Source organism: Heterodontus francisci, chromosome 5 (assembly GCF_036365525.1).
Source record: "Heterodontus francisci isolate sHetFra1 chromosome 5, sHetFra1.hap1, whole genome shotgun sequence".
Taxonomy (NCBI): domain Eukaryota; kingdom Metazoa; phylum Chordata; class Chondrichthyes; order Heterodontiformes; family Heterodontidae; genus Heterodontus; species Heterodontus francisci.
The window spans coordinates 98860928-98876326 of record NC_090375.1 but is presented as its reverse complement, the minus strand read 5'-3'; the positions used below and the strand labels follow the sequence as shown (position 1 = coordinate 98876326).

The 15399-nt window shown below is 42.9% G+C and overlaps 1 protein-coding gene across 6 annotated transcripts in view; it reads left to right on the top strand.

Moving 5' to 3' along the window:
* Positions 1–15399, top strand: part of pcmtd1 (protein-L-isoaspartate (D-aspartate) O-methyltransferase domain containing 1) — a 99217-nt gene that overhangs the window by 47463 nt on the left and 36355 nt on the right. For all 6 annotated transcript variants that reach the window (XM_068031817.1, XM_068031822.1, XM_068031823.1 and 3 more), the window contains one exon: positions 13246–13348. In XM_068031817.1, the coding sequence (XP_067887918.1) occupies positions 13246–13348 (103 nt within the window). The remainder of the gene's footprint in view (positions 1–13245; positions 13349–15399) is intronic.

Here is a 15399-nt window from a genome sequence, read left to right as displayed (position 1 = left end):
ACAAATGTAATTTCCCTATTCAAGAAAGGAGGGAGACGGAAAGCAAGAAACTATAGGCGAGATAGCCCAGCTTCTGTCATTGGGAAAATGCTGGAATCCATCATTAAGGAAGTAGTAGCAGGACATTTAGAAAATCATCATGCAATCAAGCAGAGTCAACATGGTTTTATGAAAGGGAAATCATATTTGACAAATTTATTTGAGCTCTTTGAAGATGTAATGAGCAGGGTGAATAAAGGGGAACGAGTAGATGTAGTTTATTTGGATTTCCAAAAGGCATTCAATAAATTCACATAAAAGAATAATACACTAGGTAAGAGCTCATGGTCTTGGGGGAGACCAGCCCTGGTTCAATGAAGAGTGTAGGAGGGCTGGCCAGGAGTAGCACCAGGCATACTTCAAAATGAGGTATCAACCTGGTGAAGCGACAACCCAGGACTACTTGCTTGCCAAACGGCGTAAGCAGCATGCGATAGACAAAGCTAAGCGATTCCATAACCAACGAATCAGATCTAAGCTCTGCAGTCTTGCCACATCCAGCCGTGAATGGTGGTGGACAATTAAATAACTAACTGAAGGAGGTGGCTCCACAAATATCCCCATCCTCAATGATGGGGGAGCCCAGCACATCAATGCAAAAGATAAGGCTGAAGCATTTGCAACAATCTTCAGCCGGAAGTGCCGAGTGGATGATGATCTCAGCCTCCTCCTGAGGTCCCCAGCATCACAGATGCCAGACTTCAGCCAATTCAATTCACTCCGCATGATATCACAAAAACGACTGAAGGCACTGGATACTGCAAAGGCTATGGGTTCTGACAATATTCCGGCAATAGTACTGAAGACCGGTGCTCCAGAACTTGCTGCACCCCTAGCCAAGCTGTTCCAGTACAACAAAAACACTGGCATCTACCCTGCAATGTGGAAAATTGCCCAGGTATGTCCTGTACACAAAAAGCAGGATAAGTTCAACCTGGCCCAATACTGCCCCATCAGTCTACTCTGTTATCAGTAAAGTCATGGAAGGTGTCATTGACAGCGCTATCAAGCGGCACTTGCTTAGCAATAAGCTGCTCACTGCCACTCAGTTTGGGTTCCACCAGGGCCACTGAGCTCCTGACTTCATTACAGCCTTGTTTCAAACATGGACAAAAGAGCTGAACTCAAGAGGTGAGGTGAGAGTGACTGCCCTTGACATCAAGGCAGCATTTGATTGTGTGTGGCAAGTGCCAGGCAATGACCATCTCCAATAAAAGAAAGTCTAACCATCTCCCCTTGACATTCAATGGCAGAAACTGACCTGGAGTATCCATATAAATACCATGGCTACAAGAACAGGTCAGAAGCTAGGAATCCTGTGGTGTGTAACTCACCTCCTGACTCCCCAAAGCCTGTCCACTATCTACAAGGCACAAGTCAGAAGTGTGATGGAATACTCTCCACTTGCATGGATGGGTGCAGCTCCAACAATACTCAAGCTCAACACCATCCAGGACAAAGCCGCCCGCTTGATTGGCACCCCATCTACAAACATTCACTCCCTCCACCACCGATGCACAGTGGCAGCAGTGTGTGCCATATACAAGATGCACTGCAGCGACAAACCAAGACTTCTTAGACAGCACCTTCCAAACCCATGACCTCTACCAACCAGAAGGACAAGGGCAGCAAATGAATGGGAACACCACCACAAGTTCCTGTCCAAGTCACACACCATCTTGACTTGGAACTATATCACCGTTCCTTCGCTGTCGGGTCAAAATCCTGGAACTCCGTACCTCACATGGACTGCAGCGGTTCAAGAAGGTAGTTCACCACCACCTTCTCGAGGGCAATTGGGGATGGGCAATAAAAATGCTGGCCTAGCCAGCGATGCCCACATCCCATGAATGAATTAAAAAAAATAAATTACGAGATCTTCCTATGGTAGCAGTAGTGTTTACCAAAATTGGCAAACTATTATCATTCGGAACAATGGAAAGAGCTCATTCCAAGCAAAAGGGAGGTGATCTCTTCCAGTACTTGGTAGTTTCCAGAAATGCATAGGGACTTCACCTGATATTGGATCTCCAGGTATTCCATGTACTATTCCATTGCTCTCCTAGCTGTCTTCCAACCTCTAACTTCAGCTCATCTAAAACTCAGCTGCCCATATCTTGTGCTACACTAAGTTATTCTTAGCAGTTACTGCTGTCTTTACTGACCTGGAGTGGTTCCTAGTCCTGTAACACTTCAAATTTAAAATTGTCAACATCTTGTTCGAATCCGATCATAGCTTCCCCTCCCTCCTCACAGCCCATCAACCTGCCTCTGAACACACTGTTCATCTGACTCTGGCCTCTTGTGCATCTTCCTCCCTGCTCTTTGTCCCACCATTGGTGTTGTGGCTTCAGCTGACACAGCCCCTGCTCTGGAATTTCCTGCCGTGAACTCCTCTGCCTTTCCACCGCCCTCTCCTTTTTATGAACCTCCTTCAAAATTGTTTTCACCAAGCTATGGCCACACTGTAATATCTCCACCTTTAGCTCGGCTTCTGTTTTTGATTTATGTTTCCATGAAGCATTTTGGGATATTTTTCTACTTTAAAAGCACTATGTTAATACTTGTTTTATTTAGTTCTCAAAAGAGAAAGGTTTATGATATTTATGCCTTGCATTTGATTATTCGTAGTATGTTCAGGTGACTGTCTCGTTATTACAGTTCCAAAGGTCGGAAATATGGTTCTGTGCTTGGCACTACAATTTCTTGGGTTCTGGTTTCAAGGACAAAGCTAGTAGCACAAGGTGTACCTATTTAGCTTGCATTAAGCACCCAAGTACATTCGCAAAATGTTTTCTACATGTCTCAGGTTAGATGTAACTTTATTTCTATTTCTATCTGGTTATGAATCTTTGACAGGTGGTTGCTGGTCGCATGGTGCGCTCAGGCTGGAAAACACAGATATGCAATGCAATCGAGGAACTTTTCTTTATACTTAATTATAAGGAATTTTCACCCAAGCAAGATGTAATGGATTTGGGGGTATTCCAAACTATTTACAGAGTTTTCGGCCTCTCGACCTGCTGGCAGTGCTTCAGAATTTGATATCCTCAATGCAGGAAGCATAAGTATATTCAGACCATAGAGTTGAAATTGCATGATGGAGCGCTGGCTTCCTGGTCTGCTGCCAGGAGGCCACCTGCATCCATCGACCGGGTTTCGGCCTCAGCGGGGTGCCCGCATGCCAACCAGAAAATTCCAGTCAGAATTGGAAGAGAGGCCTTAAAGGCCCTTTTAAGTAGCCTAATTGGAAGCGGTGGGTCGCTGTCACCCCCTCCCTGTGAAGCAGCCTGTACTAAAATGATATGGAGGCAGGAACATGCCAGAAAACAGGCACACGTCTCTCCAGTACCAAATTGTCTGAACACCTGCCTCCTCAGCCCACTAAAAATTTCAGCCCCAGGTTTCCTGTTCTGGGGAACATTTCTGAACCAGTTGGGTTTTTATGATGATCTGACAGTTTCACAGAGACCTTTTTACTGATACCAGCTTTATATTTCCAGATTTTTAAACCTGAATTCAAATTCTTAAATTGCCATGACCTCAAGATTACTTGTCTGATAACATAATCATTGCACCATTGTACCGTCTTTGACTTCTGGTTGTTTGAGGTGCTTTAAATGAACCTGCTTAATTCATGTTTTTTCTGAATGCCTCTCATTTCTTGGTTGGTAAACGTTATGCAGGCTTAGCCTCTGGATCTTTGGTTGTGATTTCAGGAGAATAATGTTTTTGCAAGGATTCCCTTGCAGCAATCTTCTCCGTGACAGATGGCTATAGCAGACATGGTGCGCTCAGGTTAGAAAACACACATTGTCTGTGGGCACAAAACAAATGTGTATTGAGGACAAAGAGTGTGACTGTAGTCACAAAATATAAAGCCTGGATTTTCTACCTCAGTAATGCCTAATTTTGGGTAGTAGGCAAGGTGCATTTTTTAAAAAATAAAATCTTTTTTCCCTTCATCTCAGGACTGCTGGTCACTTTTTATGCTGATGCTGCAGCCATTTCCTTCCCCTTCATCTGAGATGCATGACCTGGTGACTACAAAAATACCACCAAGCACCATCCCCCTTCCCCCCCAAAATATTAAATGAACCTAAACCTAGAAGATCTGTCAGCATCAGTGCTCACAAGAGATGGGCACTTTGCCTGCTGCCAATCTGGCAATAATGCAGCCAGATCAGAAAATCTAGGCCAAGTAGTTTTAAAATCCACTGTGGTTACATTCCATCTCCCAGCCCAATTTGGTACAGCTGTTGAAGACAGTTTGATCTGGCTTTCTAACTGAGAGGAGAGCAGCCAAGTCTCATTCAAACAAATGCACCATGTGATTTGCTGCATAATATATGTGACTGACTCCTACTCTTGAATGTATCTTGCAGTTAGTTGAAATCCAGGAAGCCTTGCCAACTGTTTTCAGGGGTATTTAATAAGCTGAAACTGTTCCAACAAGTTGAGTTGAGTCACGTCAGTTGGAACCTTCAGAAAAAGGTATGTTAGTCTAGCTAAATTCTGCGTCTAGAAAAGACTACCAGAAAAGAATTGCAGATAAAGAAGTTATTCACAAAATAATAGCTTAACATGTAGATTCTTTTTATCTTTCATTGGAGTAGCTGATTTCTACAAGGTATAAATGTGTCAAAAATAATACATTTACTTGTTCATCTATTGTTCAATAAATTCATTTTACGACAGTTTTAAATTTTAGCTAAGGTATGATGTGATACTTTTTGAAGTAAATAACTGCCTGGGCAGGCACAGAGACCCAGTTAGCAGTAAGGTTTTCTGTTTGTTCTTCACTATTGAGGTGCAGGGAACTAAGACTTATTTGTGGGAGTGATGAAAGATAAAGAAGCTGAAGAATCTAGAATAGGGTAGAAGAAGCTGAAGAATCTAGAATAGGGTAGAAAAGACCCCAAAATATATGTGAGCCCTGTCCGAATCTGAGTAATATGATTTACAATTCCAATAAGTTGTCGAGTAAAGGAATTTTTCCTGTGTTTTATTTGCAACTACATCTGTAGGTTTCACTGTGACGATGCTCAGAGCCTTAAGCTGCTGTGCCACCTATACTGAGTATTTTCAGAAGTCCAACCCGTTGTTTGTTTCCTAAAGCTTAAAGATTCAAGGTATGCTCATAACTGAGCAGTGGATAAATGATGGGTAAACGGTATTTTACACTGGTATCATCTTTCAGGAAAGAGCACGATAGTCAGGTTAAAGGTACTTCCATCCACTCTCTACAGCTTCCTAGTATTTTTAGATCAAGTTCCAATTGATAGTTGCAAGGCAACCACCTGGAATAATTCACATGTTTGCTGAGAATTATTGTCTAAGGTTGACTGTTGTGTGAGATCATGTCACAGGCATGTCTGGCATTGGGTATTTTGGATTTTCTGTCAGGGGCCCTGCCATCCTTTACTGATGTACCTATGGTGTTAGAGGGTGAATTATTTACCTTGTTCGATCTTTATTCTTTGATATGCATTTTCCACTCACCTGAGGTACAAAAGTAGAGATCCACAGGTACAGGTTTTGGGGCTTATGACTACTTAATCTATTAAGTGTTTCATCTCAAATCGAAACAAACAATACAGCTGTATTGAATGGTAGGAGATAGCATGTGACTCTGACCAACCATAAAATGATAAATTTTTATGTACTAAAATCACATGGTTTCTGGGAAGCTAATCAAGCTAAGCTTAACTTCTCTGGTGGTTGGAAAATTTAAATATCATTCAAAAAATGAAGACCCTAAGGTAGGTAATCTCTTTTTCAGCAGTGTTTTTGTTTTAGTCTGCTCTTGTTGAAGGATAATTTCTTTTAAGTTTATCTATTATTTTGATGTTTGTTTTTAAGGTAGCATGTTTTTGTCCTGACTGTTTTTACTGATGAGATAAAAATAATAAAATACTGAACAAACAAATTTAATTATAGTAAGTGCTGGAAATACTCAGCAGGTCAGGCAGCATCTGTGGAGAGAGAAACAGAGTTAAGGTTTCAGGTCTGTGACCTTTCATCAGAACATGGGGTTCTGATGAAGGGTCACAGACCTGAAATGTTAACCCTGCTTCTCTCACCACAGATGCTGCCTGACCTGCTGAGTATTTCCAGCACTTTCTGTTTTTATTTCAGATTTCCAGCATCTGCAGTATTTTGCTTTTATAAATTTAATTATATAGCCACTAGTCTCCAGTGGTCTACTACATTAAGGATATTATCTTTGTGTATAGAAGCCAAAAGTGGATGAAATTGGAATTTTAATACATAATTAAATCTTGTGCCATATTTGGTAGTTGTTCTTCTGTTGCCTTGCTATCATTAGGGCTTTCCTAGTTTGTGTGTTAATGCTTGTTGCCAGAATCTCTTTCCCTTGTGCTATTTTGTTGTCGACCTAAATTTGATGAACACCCTCTGAGAAATCTTGTACTTGGCCCTCTGCGGACTAAAAATGTTACTCATGGTAAGGTGGTTTTCACATGAACAGTTTGTTCACTGATTTAAAACAGAAAGTGCTGGAAGTACTCAGCAGGTCTGGCAGCATCTGTGGAGACAGAAACAGAGTTAATGTTTCAGGTCTGTGACCTTTCATCAGAACTGGAGTTCCACCAGGGCCACTCAACTCCTGACCTCATTACCGCCTTGGTCCAAACGTGGACAAAAGATCTAAACTCCAGAGGTGAGGTGAGAGTGACTGCCCTTGAAATCAGGGCAGCATTTGACAGAGTATAGTATCAGGGAGCTCTGGCAAGACTGGAGTCAATGGGAATCGGGGGAGGTGGGGGTGGAAAACTCTCCCACTGGATGGAGTCATACCTAGCACAAAGGAAGATGGTTGTGCTTGTTGGGGGACAATCATTTCAGTCCCAGAACATCACTGCAGGAGTTCCTCAGGGTAGTGTTCTAGGCCCAACCATCTTCAGCTGCTTCATCAATGATCTTCCCTCCATCAGGTCAGAAGTGGGGGTGTTCGCTGATTGCACAATGTTCAGTACCATCACGACTCTTCACATACTGAAGCAGCCCATGTCCAGATGCAGCAAGATCTAGACAATATCCAGGCTTGGGTTGGTGAGTGGCAAGTAGCATTCGCACCACACAAGTGCCAGACAATGATCATCTCCAACAAGAGAGAATCTGATCATCTCCCCATGACATTCAATGGCATTACGATTGCTGAAACCCCCACTTTCAACCTCCTGAGGGGTTGCCATTTACCAGAACCTGAACTGGATCAGCCACATAAGTGTTGTTTCTACAAGTGCAGGTCAGAGGCTGGGAGTTCTGTGATGGGTAACTCACCCCCTGACTCCCAAAAGCCTGTCCACTATCTACAAGGCATAAGTCAGGAGTGTGATGGAATATTCTCCACTTGCCTGGATGAGTGCAGCTCCAACAACACTCAAGAAGCTTGACACCATCTAGGACAAAGCAGCCTGCTTGATTGGCACCCCATCCACCACCTTCAGCATTTACTCCCTCCACCACCAACGCACAGCCCGGGATGCCAGCGCTCCATCATGCAATTTCAGCTCTCTGGTCTGAACATAATTATGCTTCCTGCACTGTGGATATCAAATTCTGAAGCACTGCTAGCAGGTCTAGAGACCGAAAACTCTGTTTAATAGTTTGGAATACCCGCATATCCATTTCATCTTGCTTGGGTGAAAACTCCTTAAAATTAAGTATAAAGAAAAGTTCCTAGATTGCATTGCATATCTGCTACATGAGTACACCAGCAACCACCTGTCACAGATTCATAACCAGATAGAAATAAAGTTGCATCTAACCTGAGACAGTACCATCTGCAAGATGCACTGCAACAACTCACCAAGGGGCTGTAGACAGCACCTTCCAAACCTGTGACCTCTGCCACCTGGAAGGACAAGGGCAGCAGATGCATGGGAACACCACCACCTGCAAGTTCCCCTCCAAGTCACACAATATCCTGACCCGGAACTATATAGCCATTTCTTCACTGTCAATGTGTCAAAATCCTGGAACTCTCTCCCGATCAGTACTGTTGGTGTACTTACACTCCAAGGACTGCAGCGGTTTGAAAAGGCAGCTCACCACCGCCTCCTTGAGGGCAATTAGGGATGGGCAATAAATGCAGGCCTAGCCAGTGATGTCCACATCCCATGAACGAATTAAAAACAAAGAACTGGAGTGGAGTTGAAGGACGAGTTGCCCAAGGTAAGAACGAGTTCAGCTAGGCGGAGGAGTGTGGTGGTGGCTGATGACTGGTTGGGCCTCTGTTCAAAGAAGTAGCGGAGAGTCCTCATACCATCCTGGTGGGTTATGGAGGTATAGAGAGATTGGATATCCATAGTGAAGGGGAGGCGGTTATAGCCAAGAAACTGGAAATTGTCAAAATGACGCCGGGCATCCGAAGAGCCACGGATGTAGGCGGAAAGAGGCTGGACCAGTGGAGAAAAAATAGACCCAAGATGGGAAGGAATAAGTTCCATGGGACAGGTACAGGCTGAAACAATGGGTCTACCAGGACAGTCCTGTTTGTGGATTTTGGGAAGGAGGTAAAAGTGGGCTGTTTGGGATTGTGGGACTATGAGTTGGGTACCTGTAGAGGGAAGATCTCTAGAAGAGATGAGGTCAGTGACAGTCTTGGAAACAATGGCTTGATGTTCAGTTGTGGGGTCATGGTCCAGGGGGAGGTAGGAAGAAGTGTCTGAGCACTCAGCCTCTGCAAGGTAGAGATCAGTACTCCAGACAACAACAGCACCACCCTTGTTAGCAGGTCTGATCATAACATAATGTCAGGGTAGGAACGGAGAGAACGGAGTGCAGTAAGTTGAGAGAGAGACAGGTTAGAGTGACCAAGGGAGTGAAGAAATTGAGACGGCCGATGTCACGCCGACAGTGTTCAATGAAAAGAACAAGAGCCAGTAGGGGGCGGAGGGAGGGGTCTAGATGGCGGGAGAATACTGGAGGCGGGTGAATGGGTCCTCTGGTCAGTTCTGATGAAAGGTCACAGACCTGAAACATTAACTCTCTTTCTCTCTTCACACATGCTGCCAGACCTGCTGAGTATTTCCAGCACTTTTCAGGTGCTGGAAATCTGAAATAAAAGCAGTGTTTTGCTTTTATTTATTGTTCACTGATTCAGTTGGGTTTGATATTGATACTTTTGGTAATATGTCATCATTATTTCCAAAGTATATAGTTATTGGCACAAGTTGTTCACGTGGTTAGAGGAGCTGCCCTAATTGATGACTTATTAAAATTTTAATTGATTGTAAAAATACTGAAGTAAATAATATATCATGCCTTCCAGAGTTGGCATTACAGCACAGCAAACACATTTGATTACTTGCTTTTATATAGAAGACTTCTGGTTTATAAATTAAACATTAAAGCATATTGACCATCTTTATTGAAATCATAAAAATATTAGGATGATAAAATTGCACTGCAGAAGAAAGCCACTCAGCACATTGTGCCAGCTTTTCAGCAGGAGCTGTCTTCTCTAATTACATTTCCTATCAATTTCCTGTATCTGATTGATTGTATTTCTTTTCTAATACTTGCCCAATTCCCTCTTGTATAATTTTTACAGTTTTTGTTTTATTAGCTACTTATGGCAAATTTTTCCATGTTTTATTAACCCTTTTGTGTTAATAGAATTTCTTCCAACTTCCCCCTTTTGTTCTGTTAGTGATAGTTCTGAGGTTTTGACTTTCTTATTTATCTATCAGCTTCCCGGCACCTCTAAATCCAGTTCCTGTTGATTTTTATTTTCATGGAAGCCACACGCCCTTGTCTGAATGCTGCAGTCTTTCATAAAACTTGCATCATTTTGAAAATTTCTATTAGATCCTGTTTAACCTGGGCTCCTTTTCAAAAGTGGTGCTAAAATCAATGAATGATGTTTTATTCATTGCAACCCTAAATGCTCATGCATCCAAGGTTCAAATCCCTTCCCATACCCCTCCCAATTTCTCAATATTTGGTGTATCCATTTTTTAAAATTCTATTCATGATCGCTTTACCATTTCCATAAGATAGTTGCATGTTTTTGTTGGATGGGCGCGAGCCTTAATCTAGGAAATACGGCGTTAATGTTTCAGTAAAGCCTTTCTATAATTTTGAGGGGTGAGACGGGGGAGATGAGGAAAAGGAAAGAGCAGGGAGAACATTGGATTCCAAATCAATGATTGGATGCTGCCTTACAGATGAGTAGGAACACAGCAAGTCAGAATAACACCAGAACCAGTCATCAGTAACATGCAGGCATTGAAAACAGAGAGATGGAAATTCTATAAGGCGTATGCATATGAATGCTACAGGCCTTCGAAACAAGATGAACTTTAGGCTGTTGTGGCAGCTGGGAACTATGAAGTAGTAGGAATATTTGACCATGAAAAATTGCAACACACATGGTATAGATGTTTGGAAAGAGCAGGTAGGAAAGCAGGTGGTGCAGTTGTACATATCAGGAACTTGTGGGAGATTAAGAGTTCGATTAGAAGTGGAGAGCTACTTGTACTGTGTTAGGAAGCTAACTGGATGCGTACCTGCCTGGTACAGTTACACAAGGAAGCTGACAGAACTGCAAAGGAAAACCTGTCCAGTCATGGCAGAACCGCAACAGCAAAGTAAATAAACTAAGTATGCAGCACACCAACAGGCCATTCTGCCCATCAGTCCAGACCAGTGTTCATGCTCTACTTGCGCCTCCTTCTGACTTTGCTTACCTTAATTCTTTCAGCATCTATTCCCTTCTCCCTCATATGCTTATCTAGTTTCTCATCCCCCCCCTCCCCCCACCTTAAATCATCTATATTATTTGCCTCATCCACTCCTTGTGGTATCGAGTTCCACATTCTTGCCATTCTCTGGGTAAAGAGGTTTCTTCTGAATTCACTCTTAGATATCTTGATATTGATGACCTCTAGTTATGCTTTTCCTCATAAGTGGAAACACTCTGGGCTGAATTTTACCAGCTCCTCAACGTCGGCGGACGTGGTGGGGGGGGGGGGGGAGCCGTAAAATACTTGTGGGAGTGGCCCACCATGACCCCCGACTCCAAGAAAGCCCAGCCACATTTTGGTTGCGGTGGGGCCTTCATTTAATTATTTAAATTAATTAAAACAATATGCAAATCAACTTACCTTGTCCCAGCGGCCGTTCCGAGGTGTGACACTGGTGGGAAGGGGGGAGGAGTGAAAATTTCAGGGCGGGAAGGGGTGGAGAGGGGAGAACTATTGCAATTGGTTATGGGCATGATGGGAAGGGATTGAGGGTCAAAGGTTCTGAAGTTAGGAGCGAAAGTTCACAAAATGAAAAGGTGCTTTTTTGGGGGGGGATATGTCACTAATACATGAGGATGCAGTGCAAGGGGTGGGTGCGGGAGAGGGGAATCTAAATTGAAATAAAAGTGTTCGGCAGGTTCTGGTGAAGTGGCACCTTTTAATTATTGAAATGAGATTCAAGGGCTTTGAAGCTCTTTAAAAATGACATCTGTGCGGTGGTGCCAAATGGCTTTTACGGGGATGGAACGGCCGCCCTGTTATGTCATCAGGGACGGCCGTTTCGTCCTCTCCATTTAACTGAGCCCCCGCGCAAAATATTGTGGGGGCTCAGCGATGGCGCATCCATGCGAGCAGAGCAACTAGATGAGACCAGTGAAATGCGGCGCGCTCATAAAATTCAGCCCTCTGCCTACCCGATCAAACCTTTTCTAATTTTATAGAACTTCATTAGGTCACCCTTCAGTCTTCTCTTTTCACGAGAAAAGAGACTCTGGCAATTTATGTTTTCATGATAGGTAATATGGCAACCAGAACTATACACAGTACTATGTGTTGTCTAACTCAGGTTCATTGGAAGTTTAGCATAACTTCTGTACTTTTAAATTCTATCCCCCTAGAAATAGACCCTAGAGCTTGGTTGGCTTTACTTTAAAGGGCCTTATTAAACTAGTTGCTTTTGTGGGGTTTTTTTTGGTCTATTTGTTTTCCCAGATCCCCTTCTTCCTCTATCCCATTTATATTCTTTTCCAAGCAATATGTGACCTGCTTATTTTTCTTAATAAAATCTAATAACACTCACTTATGTATTGAAATTCATTTGCCAATTATATGCCCATTTTGCAAGTTTATTAATGTTGCCTTATAATTTGATGCAATCCTCCACCTCCCCCACCCAAAAATAATTGGTGTCCTTCACAAATTTAGAAATTGTTCCTGACAAGTCTGAATCGTTAACAACGGTTAGCTACATCAGTAGAGTATAAATCAGAGGATGTCCTGCTGAAGCTGTATTATTCTCTAGTTGGATGGCATCTGAGTACAATATCCAGTTTTGATTTAAGTAGTGCAAATTAGACATTCAAGCCCTGGAGGTATGATAGAACAATGAGACTGATCCCTAACATCAGAGCAACTTAATTATGAGGAAAGATTTTAGATACATAGATTTTTTTCAGCCTTGAAATGAAGCAACTGACAAGAGACCCCATTGAAGTTTAGAATAGTAAGTGGTTAGAAAAAACAAATCTACTTCAAGCTAAAATGTCAAGGGTACATCTGTTCAAACTGGTGAAAGGCAAATTTAGGATTAATGTCAATATTAGAGTTAGCAGCACAAGGAATAGACTTTAGGACAGGGCAGTGGAGTGAGACAAGAAAGAGAGAATTACATTTTTACAGCACCTTATCCTGTTCAGGTCACCCCAAAGTCATTAATAACCAATTAATATTTTTATTGTGTGGTCAATGTGGTTATGTAGGCAGCAGCTCATTTGTTCCTGGATAATTTAATCTATTTTTGATGTTGATTAAGAAGGTGATGTTGGGTAGAACACGAGAAGAATTTCAACTTATTTTCAAAGAGTCTCCGAGGATCTTCGATCTGATGAAACCTCAGTTCAATGTCTCACTCATAAAGAGACCTCCAATAATTTAGTTCTTGCACATTATCACACTGGAGTGTCATTCTAGATCATTTGCTCAAGCCTTGCAGTGGCACTTGAACCCACAATCTCTGACTCTGAACATACTAGCACTGAGTCAAGGTGATCTTTTGAAATAATTTAGGTATTGTGTTTGTTCTGAATTGATAAGATAAAATAGATTAACTGGCTTTTCTCATGCAGGTCTAAATTGTGTTGTTGTGAAAAGAGATTGTTGCATTTATCAAAGTTTATGATCTGATTTTTTTTTTTAATCGTTTGCTTTATAGGCCCTTTTGGGATAAACCATGGAGTTGAGATTCACGCTGATGTTGTAGATTACGCCACAGAAAAGTTGGACAATTTTATAAAAAGTAGTGACAGTTTTGATAAGTAAGTAAAATTTGATTCAAGTTTGTTGACAACAGCCTTTTTTCTCCCCTAAAATCTGGGTACACATCATTATGTGGATAAATTTTCATTGAATGATTTTTGTGTTTGGTTTTGCATAAATTCCAGGTTTTGCAAGTGCAACCTTTGTGTGAAGGAGCATTATTGCACTACATTCTTGTAGTAATGTGCTGATTATTGGGCTGAATTTTATTCAGCCAGCAGGAGCGGATGTGGAGGGGTGGGGGGCTGAAAAATTGGGATGGCGCGCCCACTTGGAAACCTGTGTCGATTCCGGATTTTGTCAGCGGCACAAAAGCTCCAAGGCAGTGTTGCCGCCATGAAGCAGCAGGACTGCAATTAGAGTTGGTGAACAGCTAGTTAGAATGCATTTGCATTGAATTGAAGCAAATTTTTGTGAGCTTTCAGATTTAGTAAACGGCTCACAGGGATCATGTGTCTTCAGATCTCTGGATGCTTAAAGGTGGGAAGGCAGCCATGGGGAGCATTGGGGAAGGGGAGGTTCGCGGAGGCCATTGCCAGCCCGCGGTGCTGGGCTCTCTGCAAGGGTGGCCACAATCTCGGATGCAAGGGTCGGGTGGCCACAGTCCCGGGTGCTGGGCTCTCTTCAAGGGTGGGCACTGAGGGGCATTAGCAATTATTCAGAGGGGACTAGCAACAGGAAGGTCCCAAGGCAAATTAGTCGCTGCAAGGACAGCGCACAGGAGGTGGAAAAATCAGTTGGCATCGGTGTCATATACCCAGTCTTTATGGACTCCTGTGCCATGCAGCAGCAGCTCAAGGGGAGGGAGGGCCAGGATCTGCTGGGCCTGCCCATGAAGCTCTAATAGTACCGCAGCAGCAGCTGGCCACGCCAATAAGGGCTATCTGCACTAGAGTGTGTACTGGACTCGTCTCCGCTACCTCCAGATGTCTTGAGTGGCAGTATCAGTGAAAACTGCGGCTCTCTAGGGAGGCAGTCACCAACTTATGTCTGTTCTGCTCGGAACTGTGATGAAATGAACAATGAACTGGAGGAATTATGAAATAAAAGTCAACTGTTGAACTGAACCACGATAAAATGGACACATTTGTACCATAGACAAAATGGAGTAGAGGTCAGGTGACCCACCCGCCCCCCTGTACTGTCCGTAAACAGCCCTGTCTGCAAAGACTAAGCTCATGTTTGAATTAGCTTTGGAGAAAACACATTTGAAATGGAAAGAAGCCCATTTCATGTTAAGGTCTCCTACCTACAGGAATGGGACTAACAAAGGCTCTATAGACAGACTGACTTCACAGCCCAAACCAAGATGAATAGGTGTGAAGTAGCCCCGTTATAATGGTAGCTCTCTAGAGAGAGAGAGAGAGAGAGAGAGAGAGGGGAGATCAAGCAATGACCACAGCCAGAGGCTGTGAGATAAGGTCGAGCTAAGCAGAAGAACCCTGCTGAATAACAACTTGAACAACCACTGCAGTATAGAAATTGCAAGGTGACATTGAGATTCCCCATCTTTGAAAGTAAACCAGGATTCACAGCACCAATTTTGGGCTGTGTTTTAACCACAGAAGACTGCAACACATCAGCAACTCCAAGACAAGGATCAGTCAGGCCTGCAAAACCATTATAACATTTCCTCAGTAAAGAAACTCTGAAGGTTTTTTAAGCAACGGAATATTGTACGGCAGTTTGGACTTGAATTGCATCCTCCCCTTTTCTCTCTGTATCTATCTATTCTTGTGGGTGCATGTGTGGGTGAGGTTGCAACCATTTCGTGAATTGTTCAAAATTAAATAGTTATTTTTTTAACCTACGAGATAGCCTGTCGCTTGTCTGTTTATTTGACCCTTAAAAAAAACAGTCGGGAACTAACATATGAACATATGAATTAGGAACAGGAGTAGGCCACTCGGCCCCTCCGAGCCTGCTCCGCCATTCAATAAGATCGTGGCTGATCCGATTGTAACCGCGACTCCGCATTCCCACCTACCCCTGATAACCTTTTACTCCCTTGCTTATTAAGAATCTATTTGCCTCTGCCTTAAAAATATTT